The sequence below is a fragment of the Miscanthus floridulus genome, chromosome 16 (assembly GCF_019320115.1).
Source record: "Miscanthus floridulus cultivar M001 chromosome 16, ASM1932011v1, whole genome shotgun sequence".
NCBI lineage: Eukaryota > Viridiplantae > Streptophyta > Magnoliopsida > Poales > Poaceae > Miscanthus > Miscanthus floridulus.
In genome coordinates this window covers 31117264-31136188 of record NC_089595.1, presented here as the reverse complement: position 1 = coordinate 31136188, position 18925 = coordinate 31117264, and the positions used below count along the sequence as shown (strand labels likewise).

The 18925-nt window shown below is 49.5% G+C and overlaps 1 protein-coding gene across 1 annotated transcript; it reads left to right on the top strand.

The window, feature by feature from the left end:
• The first annotated feature begins 16555 nt into the window (after window positions 1–16555).
• On the top strand, window positions 16556–16861 carry LOC136510520 (uncharacterized). The gene has a single exon (XM_066504939.1). It carries the CDS (start codon window positions 16556–16558, stop codon window positions 16859–16861), a length of 306 nt encoding a protein of 101 aa, XP_066361036.1.
• Window positions 16862–18925: the final 2064 nt, after the last annotated feature.

The window sequence follows — 18925 nt, the reverse complement described above, 5'->3', positions numbered from 1 at the left end:
ACTACTTTGAAACACCATGTCTAGATAACCACTCATGCTTCTTTGTCAACCAATCAAATCTATCCTCAGGTGTCTTCAAAGTCAGAAACATCTCTCTCTCAGCCCTCTTGGTAAAAACTATAGTTGCAATGAAATGCTCATTTGTTTTTGGAGTAGCACCACACTGTTCAACTAAGGTCATTACGTCCTGTATGGAACATCCAACTTTCTCCTCCCTCCTTGCTAAGGACTCGCAAGAAGCAGTTGTCCTTTCATTCATCTCCACTATTTTACCCATATGTTCTTTTAACCAATGTCCAGTATTTGTCTTTGGTTTCTTTCCTTTAGTGTGAACAGGATCTGTACCTCTCTTCCTTCCCAGACTAGTGGGTGTCACTTGCTCTGGCTCACTATCATCATCATTGTCGCCCTCCTCTTCATTGTCAACGTTAATGTGAGAGTTATCACATGACATGTTCGCTTGGGAAGGTGGTACACCACTAGAAGCACCCCAATGGTCATCACCGGTATTACGAAGGTCCTCAAACATTATTTCTAACTTGTCCTCATTCTAGAGACCTCGATGCCTAAACCTCGAACAACCCTTAATGTCCTGTAATGCAACAAATTAAGGTTATATTCATGAACATAGAGAGAAATTTAAAATGCCAATACATCTGAAATGAACTTACTTTGATTGCTTTCTTCCACCAACTTTCAGGCATGTCAATGTTCTTTTTCGTTTTGTCCCAGCCAATACCAGTTTCATTGTTGGTGAGTTTCTTCCAAATACCATAGTCACCTTTCAATTTGTCCTATTTGTTCTTGAATTGCTTTCTAGTGTACTCAATACCGGTCCTATCTTTGAACCTTTGTATCACATTCTTGTACCCAGCCTTATTCAAGTGAGTGTTCGCGCGATTACCTTTTTCTACTTCATCAGCAAAAATCTCACATACTATCCTAGAATTTTCATCATTCCAATTTGCCTCGCTGTTTTAACAAATATATCACCAAGGAGACACAAAATAGATGTATCCTGCTCACAGTACTATGCTAGCTATTGCAAAAATTTGCAAGCATCCAAATCATAGTGGTACGAAATGTGAAAAATGTCAACATGATTACCTTGGATCAGTGAGGTCGACGGTGTCAGATACAGGAACAACAAGAGGCACCGGCGGCTTTTGTGCACGTCCACCTCGACCACCTCTACCACCACCACCTCGGCCACCACCACCGCGGCGTCGATTAGAGGCATCACGGCTAGGGCCAGATGAGTGCCCAATCTCCATGCGCCCGTCGCCGACATCTTCACCGGTCGTCCTCCAATCTGGCCCGTACATGGCAGCGACTGATGCATTCCACTCTGTCCATCCCAAATCGCCACTAACGGCCGACGTACCTACGCCTACGGGGGCAGAGGTTGACTGCTGGCTAGGCGGAGGTGTTGCAGTCGCGCCGGGGGTAGGTGCTGCAGCCTGTTTGCCGGAGGGAGGTGGTCCAGCCACGCCGGACCACGGGCCACCTCGGACGAGCGCGCGAGGCCATGGTCCGCCACCGGGAGTGCTTGTCCAGGGGCCGCCGCCGGGGGATCCTCCACCAGCCGCGCTGGTCCAGGGGCCACCGCTAGGGGCTCCTCCACCGGGTGCGCTGCTCCAGGGACCGCCTCCATTGGGTGGTCCGCTAGCTGCGCCCGGCCAATGGCTGCCGCCAGGCCAGGGGCCAGTCCACTAAAGACCGGCACCCCCGGTGAGAAGACCAGGCAAGCCACCGTGCGCGCTCGGATCTGAACCAAGGAAAGGATCTTCTTCGCCTCCCGATCTATCCGATTCCTTACCACCGCCGCCTTCGGTGTCGCCAGCCGGAGGAGGAACCATGGCGGCGCGTCTTCTGCTCCGCGTACGGGAGGGAACAGAAACAGAAAAGTAGCGATACAATGGGGTGGGTGCGGCGGTGGTTTCAGTGGCAATTAACGTAATTTGTTCCAAGTCCTGGGGGTACCAGCGCATGGAGGTGGACAAGGAGCCGGGAGAAGCCACTATTTTTGGCTCCTTATCACCCCAAAGCTATGTGAGAGCACGTTTTTAGGGGCTTCGTCGGTGGAGCCGTTTCATTTTACCCCGTTTGGCAGAAAACGGCTCCAAACGGCTCCTGAAGCCACTGGAGAAGCCCTGCCAAACGGGGCCTTAATGTAGGAGTATGACACGATCCTTCCAATACAAAGTATCGTGTCAACATTTAATTGTTGGATGATATTGTGATAAAATGCTGCACGAGATTGGCTGAAACGCCATGGAATGAAACCATAAGCTCTTAATATAGTTTTGTTGCACTTTCATTCGCTTGAAAACAGAACCAGCTAGTTTTATTACGCAAACTCTATTTGGTGATCGGTCGTGCTACGCTTGGAGCGTGCGACCGGTCGATGCTGCCAAAATTAGGGAGGGAGGGAGGGAGCGCTGCTGACAGTGGCGGTGGCGGTGGCGGTGGGGTTAGGGTTTTGGGCTAAGGATTTAGGTTTCTTAGGGTACCTCTATTACCGATGGCCTTTGAAGGGGGAGGGGCCTTGGGCGGGGGCTGGACCGGCGGTGGTGGTGGGTTGAGAGATGGCGAACGAGGCAGAGGGGCGCCGCACGAGCGTGCGGTGGATGACAAACGGTTGGGAAGAGCTCGTGGTAGGGGCGATCGACCATTCTTCCTCCTTTGATTGAGATTAGTGGAGGGCGAGGTGGGCGATGGGCTACATGGCAGTGACGGGGGTGCGCTGGCTTGGGCATTGGGCGAGGAAGGCAAGGGTGAGGCGGGCAGGCGCGACGAAGATGATGGGGTGAGGAAGACGACAGGGTCACACGCTCCTGCAAAGCGCGACATTAACCTCCTTCATTTTATCAAGGCAAAACACATCCCCCCTAAAGTTTTCACTTTTGTTTGCTAGTCACGTCTGCCTCCCCGTGTCGTCCGTACGGGCCACCGGGGGTGACAACTCCGCTACCCAAAACCTCACCACACCTGCTCCCCTGCCCGCCGCGGTCGCTCTCCGACTAGCGGTGGTGGCGGCCCTCTGCGATGCCCAAGGCTCCACCGCAATAGCTTCCTTTTCCTCCCTCCTCTCCTACCCTCCTTTCCCTTGCCGAGCTCCATTCTCCGGTGACATGGATGGCCAACGGCGAGCTCAAAGGCCAGTGAAGCGCCAAATCCATGCCTATGGGTCCGGATCCGGTGTCCTCTGTGTAACACCCTAGGTGTCAAGCATCACTAAAAGTTGACCATGTTCATCATCATGCATAGTAATCATCCATGATAGCTAACCATGCTTTGCATCTACTAAACTCAATGTTAAAGTGTTAGCAATGCAATGCATATGTGTGTTGTGATGTGTAGAACCAAAAATGCTTTTAAGGTACTTTGTGACCTTCTATTTTTGAATTTCACCAAAATACTTGGAATTATGCCCAAATAAACTTTGTGGTGTAGAGTGAGTACTTTACACTAGTGTCAAGTGTTGGGTATGAATTCAAGTCAAACCAACTAAAATTGAAGCTCCAAATTTGAAATTCAAACTCTATTTCAATACTTAGGCAGAAATGGTTGTGTTGAAAACTGACTAGAAACTTCAATTTTGGGGATTTATTAAAATGAATTTCTCAAATTAAACTTGAGGCAACCATAGTAGCATTTGTTGGTACAAAGTGTGTACTTTGAAATGGTGCTATTGGTTGTGAAGTTTGAATCATGTTGAAGGGACAGTGACACCTAAGAGGGGGGGGGGGGTGAATTAGGCAACTTAAAAATCTAACTCTAAACTATGGCCTCTTTTTCTAACCTTAGCAAAACCTATGCAAAAGATAAACTATCTTTTGGTGCAATTACGGTTTTGCTAATGTGTTGCTATCTCTACCGCAAACGTAGTAAAGTAATCAATGTAAATGCGGAAGCTAAAGAGCAAGGTAGAGATATGCAAACTCCCATCGATGACTTCGGTATTTTTACCGAGGTATCGAGAAGCGCGCAAGCTTCCCCCTAATCCTCGTTGGAGCCCCTCGCAAGGAATCCCTCGCAAGGGCCAAGCTCCCGGTCGAGTAACTCCGTGGATAGCCTCGGGCCTTCCCCACGCGCAAGTGAGTCTCCGACGTGCCTTTCGGCAAGCCTCTCCCAGATGCTCCCCACCGTCTTCACTATCAAGCTTCTGGCCGAAACATCGCGGGCCTTGTTCCCTCCGGTACACGGTGGCGGCCACACCACAAATGCGGTTGGTATGATCTCGCAAGACTTCAAGCCCCTCCGATGTACAACAATGGTGCTCGCAAGCATCATGTGGTAAGAGGTATGCAAACCTCACTAAACACTAGGCCTAAACCTAGAGCAAGCGCATGAGCAGTGATCTAATCAACCTAAGCACTTCGCAAAGCACCTACGCTAATCACCTAATGAATCACTAAGCTCTATGCAAGTGGAGATCACTAAAATGGTGTATCAACACCCTTGGTATGTTTCCTCAGCTCCACACCTCTCAAATGGCCGGTTGGGGGTTGTATTTATAAGCCCCACTAAGAAAGTAGCCATTGGGGTCGAATTCCTACGAAACTGCTACTGACCGGACGCTGAATCGTCCTGACCGGACGCGTCCGGTCGTCCCGACCGTTGAGCCGGCAATATACTGATCGGACACTGGCCAGCATCCGGTCGTAGATTTGTCGCTCTGGAACCTTACTGTACTCGATCAGACGCTGCTGTCCTACGTCCGGTCGGTTTCCGCCAGCGTCCGGTCTAGTGTCCGGTCGCCTATCTACCGAGTCCTCTTCCCAGCGTCCGGTCGCTTGTCCAACGCCCGGTCACCTCAGTGAGCTCATTTCTTCGTGATCTTACGTACGGCTTGGTTCCAATCTTTGTGTTTAGACTTTGCTTGATATCTTGGGTCTTCTCTTGTGCTTCTAAGGTCTTTCTTAAGGTGTTGATCATCGGATCACCACGTCGCCTTCGTCCAAGTCACGTCTTGCACCCTATTGAACTACAAAATAAACACTTGCAAATTCATTAGTCCAATTTAGTTGTGTTGGTCATCAAACACCAAAATCCAAAGTAAATGGGCCAAGGGTCCATTTTCCTTACAATCTCCCCCTTTTTGGTGATTGATGACAACACGACCAAAGCAAGCAAATGATAAGAATTTGGAGATTAAAAAACTACCTACTTGCTAGGATGCAATGCAAAGGGCAAGGTTATATGATACTAATTGACAGATACCAATTAAAACTTTACTTAAAAGCTTGTCTTGCCCTTGCAAATGTCCCCATGTGATATTATGGATTAAAGCCTAGCTTTCTAAAAAAAAATCTTCCATTACTTAGACTAATCCATAATTCACTTTTCTCCTTTTCTCAGACCATTACTACTTGTAACTAAATGCTTGTCTTTGGTCCTTCAAATTCTCCCCCTTTGGCATCAAACACCCAAAAAGGAATACATTAGTAGCACAAGGGAGGGTCAAACTTTGTGAACCAAAAGAAGGGTTTGATTTAGCATGGAATAGGTCACAAAACTTGACTAACACATTATATAGACTAAGCTCCCCCTAAATTTATGCATACATATGATAAAAGGCAAAGCATATGCATAATTAGCAATTTATTGCACAAGAGAGGTTAATCTATATAATGCATGGAGAAAGCAAATAAATATCAAAGTGAGATCAACATGGTGATATCGGTTTAGAAATACCACATGTGAAAATCAATTTAATTTCTACCAATTGAAGTATAATGCTTTCCTCCAGGGACTCCATTTTCCTTGCAATGAGACTACTACATACAAGATAAGCTTGAAAAGGTGTTAGTCTCAAAGCATCCAACTTGTAGATTAAGCTCCCCCTAAATTTGTGCACACAAGTGTTGAATACTTGTAAAATTTGTGCACATTGATTTAAGTATCAAAATACCACTTGAAAGATGATATTTGGGAGAGATTATCTACAATTTGGACTTTGGCACATATTAGATAACTAATTGTAAAACAAGCTATGTGCCGTGCTCCTAAACAATTTTAAACCATGTAGGTTTGCTCCAAGGGTTGATAATGAAACCGAGCAAGCCTACCATATGATATACCTATTGAATGCATGACAAAAGATTTAAGCATGTAAATGCAAACATAGGCATGAAAGATAACTAGATGCTTTAAGAGTATATCAATTGAAAGACAATACCAATTGAAATGAATACTAATTGAAAGTTAATGACAACTAGTTACCTAACATGGGAAAGGGAATTTGGATCCATAGTATTTACTAACCTACTTGGCAATGACTTTGTCCATCATGACGCACCCCATGAAATGCACCCAAACTTTGCCAAGTCTCCAAATTCCCCAAAGTCCGACGGACTTCTCACTTCCCTTTTGGGATCCAAACCTTCTTGGTGCTCTTCATGTTTGAAATGATTTCCTTTGGCACCCAAAAGCGTTTGACCCCATAGTTGGCTTGCTTGTTCACCTTGATGGCCACCACCTTGTCATTTTTCTTCTTCTTCAAGAGATAAGGTGTGGAGGCCTTCTTGTCCACCTTGTTGGTGTAGGTGTTGGAGAGCTTGCTTGTTTGCTTTTTCTCCTTCTTCTTTGCTCCTCCCCCATTCTTCACCTTGCACTCATAGGACTTGTGACCTTCCTTGTGGCACACGTAACAAACCATGGTTTGTCCTTCATCAAGCTTCTTCACACCCTTGACGGTGTTATCTTGATGAAGTTAGGTTTGCTTCGCCTTGCCTTTCACTTGAGTCAAGTCCTTGGTGAGGCGAGCTACTTCTTGCTTGAGTTGCTCATTCTCCTTTGCAACCTCTTGTGTGCATGTATCTACAACAACTTTCTCAACACAAACTTGGTTGCACAAAGGTGAGTCTAAACATAAATCATTACAAGAGGTAGAGGCATCCTTTTTAGATATGTTAAAGATAGAACTTTTCCTTTTAGATGCCTTGGTGGGGGTTGTGCCAATGGCTTCAAGATTAGCAACTTTATTAGTTAGCTCACACAATGTTTGCACATGGTTTCCATTTTAGCAAGCAAACTATTATATGCTTCTTGTGAGCTAGCTAACTTTTCTTTTAGTTTTTCATTTTTCTTTAAGAGTTGCTCATCATTGATTGTGCATGCATTTGTTGTTGCACTAGTCTCAAGTTTCTCAATTTTAGTAGATAGTTCAACATTGAGATTAACAAAGTTCTCATATTGTTCAAGCAAGGTTTTGTATGCTTTTTCTGAACTATCTAGCTTTTCTCTTAAACTTTTGAGCTTCTTGTGTTGACTAGTGCACGCTTTAGCATAATTAAGATTTTCTTGCACAAGTTTATGATAAGAAGGCATATCATCATCACTATCACTCTCACTAGAGGAAGAGCCTTTGTTACCTCGTGCCATAAGGCACACACGAGAAGAGCTTGATGATGAGTGCTTGCGGCCTCACCTCTTGTGATGGGGTTCTTCTTCACTTGAAGAATCATCCCATGATCTTATTGATATGAGGGCTTGGTTCTTGCATGCCTTCTTCTTTGTCTTGGGTGTGGGCTTGTTTGGACAAACTTCCACAAAGTGCCCCAACTCACCGCATCCATAGCATCCTCTCTTTCTTTGCTCATTTCTTTGATTTGTGAAAACAAAATCTTGAATTTGGATGGGCACACCCTTGACATTGAGCCTTTGTATCATCTTCTCCACCTTGTTGATCACTTTGATTGATTCTTCATCAAGATCGGAGGTGGAGGAGGAAGATTAATCATCTTCACTTGATTCTTGTTTATCATCATCATCATCCTCATCTTCTTCTTCACTTGAGGAGCTTGAGCTTGAGCTTGACTCAACTTTCTTGCCCTTCATTTTTTTCTTCTCGCTACAAGCGAGAGCTTTGCCTTTGCTTGATGAAGATGCTTCTCCTTAACCCATCTTATGTGACATTTCAAATGCCACTAGCTTGCCAATGACAATGCCCGGGGTCATGGTGCTCAAGTTCTCCATGTTGTGAAGGATGGTGATGATGCTTGCATATTTCTTTTGTGGTAGAACGGAGATGATCTTCCTCATGATGTCCGCATCATCTAGCTTTAATAATCCTATTGAATGGAGCTCATTGATAATTAGATTCAATCAAGAATACATATCACGAACAAGCTCATCATCATTCATAGCAAAGGAATCATAATTTTACTTGGCTAGACAATGTTTTTGCTCACGAACATTACTTGTGCCGTCATAGAGCTCTTGGAGTTTTTACCAAATTTCATGTGCCGTATTTAAGGTGAACACTTGGTTAAACACATCCATGCTAAAAGATTCAAACAAGCAATTCTTAGCTCTAGCATTGAAATGCATTTCTTTTTTATCACTCTTTGTGGGCTTTTTGGGATTCTTAATTGGTTTCATCCCGTCACGAGTGACTCTCCATACACCTAAATCAACCGCCTCAAGGTGGCAAGCCATTCTTGCTTTATAGTAAAGGAAGTTAGTGCCATCAAATTGTGGAGGCCTAGCGGTATCCATCCCAACCACTCTACAATAGCGTCAGCTCAACGGCGGTTAAGCCAAAGGTCCAAATATGAGCCAACAGGCTCTGATACCAATTGAAGGGACCGTGACGCCTAAGAGGGGGGGGGGGGTGAATTAGGCAACTTAAAAATCTAACTCTAAACTATGGCCTCTTTTTCTAACCTTAGCAAAACCTATACAAAAGATAAACTATCTTTTGGTGCAATTATAGTTTTGCTAATGTGTTGCTATCTCTACCGCAAATGTAGTAAAGTAATCAATGTAAATGCGGAAGCTAAAGAGCAAGGTAGAGATATGCAAACTCCTGTCGACGACTCCGGTATTTTTACTGAGGTATGCAGAAGCGTGCAAGCTTCCCCCTAGTCCTCGTTGGAGGCCCTCGCAAGGAATCCCTCGCAAGGGCCAAGCTCCTGGTTGGATAACTCCGTGGATAGCCTCGGGCCTTCCCCACGCGCAAGTGGGTCTCCGACGTGCCTTCCGGCAAGCCTCTCCCGGATGCTCCCCGCCGTCTTTACTATCAAGCTTCCAGCCGAAACGCCGCGGGCCTTGTTCCCTCCGGTATACGGTGGCGGCCACAGCACAAATGCGGTTGGTGTGATCTCGCAAGACTTCAAGCTCCTCCGATGTACAACAATGGTGCTCGCAAGCGGTATGCAAACCTCACTAAACACTAGGCCTAAACCTAGAGCAAGCGCATGAGCGGTGGTCTAATCAACCTAAGCACTTGGCAAAGCACCTATGCTAATCACCTAATGAATCACTAAGCTCTATGCAAGTGGAGATCACTAAAATGGTGTATCAAATGGCCAGTTGGGGGTTGTATTTATAAGCCCCACTAAGAAAGTAGCCGTTGGGGGTTGAATTCCCGCGAAACTGCTACTGACCGAACGCTGAATCATCCTGACCAGACGCGTTTGGTCGTCCCGACCGTTGAGCCAGCAATATACAGATCGGACGCTGGCCAGCGTCCGGTCGCCTGCCACCGAACATGTCCGGTCACAGATTTGCCGCTCTGGAACCTTACTGTACTCGATCGAACGCTGTTGTCCTACGTCCGGTCGGTTTCCGCCAGCGTCCGGTCCAGTGTCCGGTCGCTTGTCTGTCGAGTCCTCTACCCAGCGTCCAGTCGCTTGTCCAGCATCCGATAACCTCAATGAGCTCGTTTCTTCGCGATCTTGCGTACGGCTTGGTTCCAATCTTCGTGCTTGGACTTTGCTTGATATCTTGGGTCTTCTCTTGTGCTTCTAAGGTCTTTCTTAAGGTGTTGATCATCGGATCACCACGTCGCCTTCGTCTAAGTCACGTCTTGCACCCTATTGAACTACAAAATAAACACTTGCAAATTCATTAGTCCAATTTGGTTGTGTTGGTCATCAAATACCAAAATCTAAAGTAAATGGGCCAAGGCTCCATTTTACTTACACATGCTTAATCACCAATTAATTCTCCAAGAATGCTAATCAAAATTAGTGAACCCTAGCCCTAACTGAAATCTAGTTTTCAATTTGTGCCTACCCTAGTTCTTCTCCCTTGATCACTCTATCCAGTGAGAATTCAAGGGTGTGCTTGTGGGCAATGTTGGAGATCTCATCAATATTAAGCTATTACAGTAAGGAAGTTCATCAAGTTGCCACTAGAAATCAGAAGAAAAAGGAAGAAGAAGATCAAGATTCAGTCTGCTACAGTGCTCACACCGGCAGCAGCTCGGCTGTCAGCTTCACCGGTGCCGCCGCCCTCTGTTGCCGCTTTGGCGTGCGCGGACACGCATCTGTTGCCTTGGCCGTGCTCTAACTGGAGGTGGCAACGTCTAGAAGCCACCCCCTCGCCATCAAAACCCCGCACCGGCGACCACCTCTCGCTTTTCTTCTTTCCGCCGCCGTCGTTGAGCTCTCGGTTCACCAGTGAAATACATCGCCGTCCCTCCACCTCTGTCTAATTCACCTCGCAGAAAAGTTAGCCACTTCTTTGCGCTTACGCTTGACCCACTCTCACCGTTAAATTCCGTCGGAATCTACTGGACACCGCCATCTTCCTCACCAGCGAGCAGAGCACTGTCGCGACCCTCTCCGCCATAGCCAGACTACTCTGGTGAGCCGTTCACCTTAACGTTTGTTGCGTTGAGCTCGCCTTGATTCCTATATCATGATTGGCTCATCCTTTTTACCTCTACCCTGCAGGATGCGTCGGAACATCACCTTCGCCGCCGGTTCACGTCGCCGCACCCGCCATCACCGATGGTAGTGCATCACCGCTCTGCCACCGCCTCAGTTGAGTAGCCTAGCAAGTCCGCATAGTCACGACCGTGCCCTCCATTTAACCTCTTCCGCCCTCTAGCCACCGGTGTCACACCGTGCCGGAGCTCCGCCGAGCCGCCATGGCTGCAGGCGAGCTCGCTCCGAGCCCTTATCCACCAAACCAACCCCTTGGTCGAGAGAAAGAGGTCAAGTTGAGTGCGTAGGTGTAGTTACCGTCGCCAGTGACCCCGCCGTTGGTAGGATTTGCCGCGCCGGAGCGCCACCATGCCTCCATAGTCGCCCCGTGCTTGCCGTGAAGCCCTAGATGCCGAACCAGTATATACATCGTTTCATGGGAGGATGGGGAGCACATTGGTGCCCTTACCGTCGCCGGAGTCCTTGCCGTCGGTGAGTTAGCCGCCGTACCCGCCGGGCGCCACGCGGCCAAGGCCGGAGAAGGGCTGAGTTGACCCCGGGTCCCGCTGTCAGTGAGTGAGGGTAGAGTGTGGGTGAGTAAGAAAAGTTTAAATCAAGCTTAATCTTTTGCAGAAAATGGTAATAGTGCTGAAATCTTGTAAAATTCATAACTAAATAATCAATGATGCTAAAAATGTGAAACTTATTTTGTTAGATTTGTTATAAAATGCTCTATCCAGCAAAAATATGAATTAACCATGTTCAGTAGTTTTTCTATGCTACAAAATTCCATCTTTTAATAGAAAAATGCTAGATGTATGATTTTTGTTGGCCAAAATAATAATCCTTTAATCATGAAAATTTTTGTGTAAATGTCATGTACTAATACCTAGCTCCACCAAAAGTTTTGCATTGTTTTGATAATCCTAGCTTATCCATCTAATTTAGGGGTGTTTAAATATCTTTTCCATGATTAAATAAATACTAAAATGAAGTAGAAAAATGAGTAAATGATTTTGGTGACTTTTAAATATTGAGTGAAGTCCTTGGAACACCAAAACCCTACTGTTACTTGGCAACTTATTCATTTGCTTGTTGTATCCATAATTAACTTGTTGAATAATAATTAAAACATGTTTTGTGCGTAATAACATTACTTATACCGCGAAGGAAAGTTGTACTTAAGTTAATGAGTTAGATAAATCATCTTTATCCATGTTGCATCTAATACATCATGTTAAATACTTCATCATATTGAAGCTTGCATCTTTATTTATGAATAGTGAACGAGAGTGAGGACTCTACCGTGGAACAAGTTTCTGAGGAGGGTTTTCAACCAGTGGAACTTGGGTTTGATAACTGTGGTATTTTTGAAGAAATTGACAACCCCACCACCGCAGGCAAGCCCCGGAGCATAAAAACCTTACCTCGTGTTTTACAAATATGCATTACACTTAAGTTATTGTGTCTTTAGTAGATAGAAGTTGGTCTTATACCAACTGCTGCATGCTTGTCCTGAGAGTAGTAGTTGGTCAAGTACCAACCGCTGCATGCTTGCTCTAATACTAGATACTTATCCATAAACACCCTTTTTAGACTAATAGGCTAGCAATGCTTAGCCAAGCTTAGCTTTAAGAGTTGAATGATGAGTTCATCATTCGCAATGGTTCTATCATCAAGAAATGTTCTAAAAGTTAATGATGGTAGTTGTTGGGTTCATAAACCCGGGGTCCCTCGGGGACTGGCTTCCACGCCAGGGCTCGGCCCAGGAGGACGGCCTTTTTTTTTTCTTCTAGACCGGCCCGAGAGTCTAAATTCAAATAGACCGGAGCACTCGCTTCAGGCCCTGGCCGCCTTTGGCCCATCTTTCCGACTGGAGCACTAGCTCAGGCTTAGGCCAACTCTGAACAGCCTCTCCGATCAGAGCGCTAGCTTTAGGCCCTGGTCGCCTTCGGCCCATCTTTTCGACCGGAGCACTAGCTCAGGCTCAGGCCAACTCCGAACGGCCTCTCCGATCAGAGCGCTAGCGTCAGGCCCCGGCCACCTTCGCATGGCCTCCACTCAGAAAGCCTGACCCAAGGACCGCCTCTGACTCCAACCCCATGTCTCCGACCGGGGTTCATAGAAAACCCTGCCCATCGCTATTCTCCGACTGGCGTGCCAGAACTAACTGGGGCCATCCGACCGGGGACGCCTACTCGGAAAGAACCAGAAGGCGTACGAAGGAAGGCAAGATAGGGCTTGCAAGTCAAACCACGGCACCAGGGACCATATCCTGCGGAACAGCACTTTACAACTGCCCTACCACAAACAGCATTGTAGGCGCCAACATTTACCTCTATGGTATTGTAGGCGCCGGTCAAAACACCCGTACGGTAAGACCCCCATGTGCCTCTGGGCATCAACAGTATTGTGGGTGCCGGAATTCACCGTACCAGATGAATGTGGTAAAACCATGCCTCTAGTCAGTGAGATAGCATTTTTGCAGGTACCGACGTCCTCCAGTCTTGAAGAAAGCAGCTCAACCTCCGACATGTACCTAACATTCTGCAGTGACATCAACAGTATTGCGGGCGCCCACCATTATCCCATCCTCGTCGGCATGGGCAACAAGGCTTAGAAATGCCTGTACTCTCTCTCCCTCTCACTTGTAAAGCCATCCCCTTGTCCTACAAAAGGGGATGTGCTCCCTCCAAACACAGGCAGTTAACCTAAGTCGACTTCCTCAAGTTCAGGTTCATTAGATCGATAACTCACAACCCCTCAAGCATGCACTTGGACACTTCGTTCATAGCATAGCTCCTGTCGATCTCGGCCCTTCCGACTGGACCGACCGGACACCCCATCTCTCTCTCTCTCTCTCTCTCTCTCTTGTTTGTAACCCCACTACAGACTTCGAGCACCTAGGCTCAGGAATAAAGTCACCGACCGACCCACACTGGACGTAGGGCACGTTGCATGAACCAGTATAAATCCTGTGTCATTGAGTGCTAGGCCACCTCCGATCACAACGTGCAGCAAAACTATAAATATTTACTAGTTGGTCACTTTCTGTACCGACAGTTGGCGCCGTCTGTGGGGAAGATGTTGTATGTTCAACACTTTTTTGGTAATCGGATGACCCATTTTTTTGCCACCCCCACCGTGGCAGGCTCGGGCGATACGATTCGCTTCAGCTCGATGGAATTTCCTGCACTCTCGCCCGCCGGGATGCGGGTTCCACCCATCTTCGAGCCTTCCTAGGCCTTTCGCTTCGGAAGCCTGGACTTCGTCGCCGACCGGCTCGGCGTACTCCACCTCCGCGAGGAGGTGCATGTTCCAACACCCGTCGAAGGGGTGCCCTCCATCGACTCCGGGACGCGCGACATCGATGGCACAACATCTGTGCTTCTATCCGAGCAAACTCTCTGCTCAAACCCCGCTGTAAGTAATACGCGTACTGTTACTTACTCTTCATTTACTTTTCCCAATTGAGCACCCGGAGAGACTATGTCATCCACACTGCAAACACCGCATGATCGGTTCCCCTACGGCCTCGTGTCCTCTGCGGATACGTATGCCCGGGGACTTCGAAGGGTGCTGGCACCTTTCCCCCTCACATCCGAATTCGTGGGAATGGCAGGCTGCGCTCTTGCCGATTCCCGCAAACCCTTCGATGGTGAGGGCGTGAGCGACGATTCCAGCGTCGATGACGTGGCACCACGCCACTGTCTGTCCCAGGAGTGCGCCATGGCAGATGCTCTGGGATCGCCACCGATGGTTGTGGAATCTGCACAGACTCACACCCCTCCGGACCCGCGTGCGGAGGCGCTCGCGTCTGCGCAAGCGCACGCCGAGGAATTGCGACAACGGCGGCAGAACGAGCCACCGCCTGCGCCGGCTCGGTCGGCCCAGCACTTCGCGCCCCACGCACATGGCCTGGCGGGTGGTGCCCGGGGTCACGCCCGTCAGGTCCAACGTGACACTGTGAATGAGGGAAACGATGCCCCACAATTCGCCCGGGCTAGCCAGAATATCGCTGCTGCAGCGATGCTTCTACGCGGTGTTCCCGAGCCCGTCGACCCTCAGGAGCGGGCAGTCTATCAGAACCTCTAGGTTTTAGTAGAAGCCGCCGCCGTCCAACCAGCGGAAAGCTCTACGTCATGACTCCGACGCGCGCCCTCTCTCCCCACTAGGGGAACGGGGACGTGCCAGACAAATCGCTCTATTCGCTCACCGCTACAGCCGCTAGGACCAGCTTGGAGTGCGGTAGTCGCGCCACGGTCCGACTGGGCACCTGCTCCGCACCTACCATCGGTACACGAGTGGCCCGATCCGCACCAGGACACCCGTAGCGCCATTGGCAACCGGCATCGGTCCCAACGTAATAACGCTATCCACCATACGGCGGTAGGTGCCATGAATCCTAGCCAAACCATCGAGGGAACCAACGAAACGCGCCCTAGGAGTAGTCACCGGCCGGATGACCAGAGCCCCAGCCCCGTGGGCCTAGGGCCTCGGGCCTTCAGCCGGCGCATCCAGAAAGCACCGTTCCCGTAGCATTTCTGGCCGCCCACCAACATCACCAAATACGCTGGGGAGACAAACCCAGGCATTTGGTTTGAAGACTTCCGGCTCGCCTGTCGGGCCGGAGGAGTGGATGATGACTACTTCATCATTCAATATCTTCCCATTTGCGTGGGGGAATATGTTCGGGCGTGGCTCGAATTCCTTCCGCACGACAGCATCCGCGACTGGGTGGATCTCAAGAGGGTCTTCGTTGGGAATTTCTAAGGGACGTACATCCGATCGGGGAACTCCTGGGACCTCAAGAGCTGTCAGCAAGAGCCTAGTGAGTCCCTACAGGATTACATCCATAGGTTCTCCCAACGATGCAACTCCCTCCCTGACGTCGTCGACGCAGACGTCATCAACGCGTTCCTCTCCGGGACGAACTACGAGTCCCTTATCCACAAGCTTGGCTGCTAAAACCCCGTACCACCCGCGACCTGCTTGACATAGCCACCAACCACGCCTCCGGTGAGGAGGCGGTCAAAGCGGTCTTGAGCGGAGGCCAGGACTAGGTCAAAGCCAAACACATGTACCCGGACGAGGGCCCCTCCACGTAGAGGGGCAAGAAAAATAAAAAGGATCGACGTCGGTCGAACAGCGCCCCGCTGGTCACCGCGACCGATCGCACAGTCAAGCAGCCCCATCAGGGACTGCCTGACCACTTCAACAAACTCATGGATGGTCCATGCCCCAACCATGCCTACCCTGTCAAACACCTCTACAAGGAGTGTGAGCTCCTCAAACGTTTCCTCTGACAGGCCAACGGGCCAAAGGAGGGAGACGATAAAGAGGCAGCACCCAAGAAAGGAGGTATGTCAGGCAAAGACACGGACGACTTCCCCGACGCTGATGAATGTATCATGATCTTTGGTGGATCCGATGCTGTCTGGACCAAGCAACAGCATAAGGTTCGCTATCGAGAGGCATGCGCCGCCGAGTCGGCCATCCCCTCTTTCCTCAGCTGGTCGAAGTCTCCGATCACCTAAGATCAGAGGGACCATCCCTCCCACGTCGCAAGACCAGGATGCTATCCGCTCGTCATCGACCCCATCATCTGCAAGAAGCGGCTTACGAAGGTGCTGATGGACGGCGGCAGCGGCCTCAACATCCTATACATCGACACCCTTGATGCCATGCGCATCCCCTGATCGGAACTCCGCCCGGCGGGCTCCCCCTTCCACGGGGTAATCCTAGGAGCGCAGGCATACCTGCTCAGATAGATCGATCTGCCCGTCATGTTTAGCAGCCGAGCCAACTTCCACTCGGAGCTCCTCACCTTCGAGGTGGTGGACTTTCCAGGGTCCTACCATGCCATCTTGGGGCGGCCATGCTACGCGAGATTCATGGCAATCCCCAACTACACCTACCTCAAGCTGAAGATGCCAGGACCAAATGGCATCATCACTGTGAGCAGCGCATTCTTGCATGCCTTCACGTGTGACCACGAACACTATGAGCTCGCCACTGCGGTCGTCAACTCGTCCGAACTCTCACGGCTCGGGGAGTCGTCGGTCCTGGCAACCCTGGACTGTAACCAACCAACTTCCTCGTCGGCCTTCCGCCCGCTTGAAGAAACCAATATGGTGGGAATCGACCCCACCAACCCAACCAAGACAGTTCGGATCGGGACCCAGCTCCCAGCCAAATAGGAATGCGAGCTCGTCGACTTCCTACGCGACAATCGCGATGTCTTCACATGGGAGCCGTTTGACATGCCGGGGATACCCTGGGAGGTCATTGAGCACACACTATGCCTTACCCCAAGCTCTAAGCCCACCAAACAATGCCTGCGTCACTTCAACGATGAAAGGCATAGGGCCATAGGTGAGGAAATCGCCAAACTCCTGGCAGCCGGGTTCATTAGGGAGGTCTTCCACTCCGACTGGCTCACCAATCCCGTCCTGGTCAGAAAGAAGACCAGGAAGTGGAGAATGTGCATCGATTATACTGGACTTAACAAAGCATGCCCGAAGGATCATTTCCCATTACCACGCATAGACCAGATAGTTGACTCCACCTCGGGTTGCGAAATCCTCTCCTTTCTGGATGCCTACTCAGGCTATCACCATATCGCGATGAAAGAGTCCGATCAGCTCGCAACCTCATTCATCACCCCGTATGGTTCATACTGCTACGTGACCATGCCTTTCGGCCTGAAGAACGCTGGCGCCACCTACCAAAGGTGCATGCAGCAATGCTTCGCCGACGAAATCAACCCGCTTGACCAGCCTAATCAGGCCGAGCGGCCAAAACCAACAATCACCATCTATGTTGATGACATAGTGGTCAAAACGGCTCAAGCTTGCGACCTGATCACAAACTTGGCCGTGAAGTTCGCAAACCTCCGAAGGTTCAACATCAAGCTGAATCCCGAAAAGTGTGTTTTTAGGGTTCCAAAGGGAAAACTGCTTGGATACATCATATCCGAGCGCGACATCGAAGCCAACCTAAAAAAGATCATGGCCATCTCCAACATGGGCCCCATACACAACATCAAGGGTGTGCAGAGGCTCACCGGTTGCCTAGCTGCTCTAAGCCGCTTCATCTCTTGGCTCGACGAACGGGGGATGCCGCTCTACAAGCTCCTCAAAAGGACGGACGCCTTCGTCTGGACTAAGGAAGCCTAGCAGGCTCTCGAAAGCCTCAAAACATCCCTAATGTTGGCCCCAATCCTCATCACTCCCGAGCGGGAAGAACCCCTCCTCCTTTATGTCACGGCAAGTAACCATGTGGTGAGTGCCGCCCTAGTCATAGAGAGGGAGGAACCAGGACACCAGCTCAAAGTGCAGCGACCCGTATACTTCATCGAAGAAGTGCTTACCAACCCCAAGGTCTGGTACCCCCAGGTGCAGAAACTCCTATATGCCATACTCATGGCGAGCAGGAAGCTCCTACACTACTTCACTGACCACGAAGTCACGGTCATCACTTCATACCCACTCGGAGACATCGTCCGCAACCGCGATGCCGTAGGACAAATCTCCAAGTGGGCTCTTGAACTCATGGGCCATGACATTAGATATACCCCCTGCACCGCTATTAAGTCTCAGGCTCTCGCGGATTTTGTCACCAAATGGACGGAGGTCCAGCTACCAATCCTGGACATCACCCACAAATACTGGACAATATTCTTCGACGGGTCCGTAATGGCGCCCGGCTCGGGAGCTGGAGTGGTTCTAATCTCCCTGGATGGGAGTAGGCTCCGTTACACCATCCGCCTCCACTTCTTAGCTTCAAACAACGCCACGAAATACGAGGCCCTTATCAACGGACTCTGCATCGCCATCGAGCTTGGCGCTACGTGACTCTACGTCCGTGGTGACTCGGAACTAGTCGTTGATCAGGTGATGAAGGAGTCCTGCAAAAGTCCCCTCATGACGGCATACTGCCAAGAGGTGTGCAAGCTCGAGGACAAATTCTAGGGGATTGAACTACATCACGTCCCTCAAAGGGACAACGATATCGCCGATTTCCTCACAAAATTCGCCGCCAGGCGGGATCCGTCCCTAAGTGGGGTCTTCATCAACGACATCCACGAGCCGTCCGCTCGCATCTTGGAAGGTCCGACCTAGATGCACCCCGATGCCTAGCCGGTGCTTAAGGGTTCTGACCCCGATGCCCAACCAGCGCCCAGGGGCTCCGATCCTAGTACCTCTACGCCACCCGCGAGCGTCACCGTATTGACGCCCGGTCAAACCGATTGGCGAGTACCA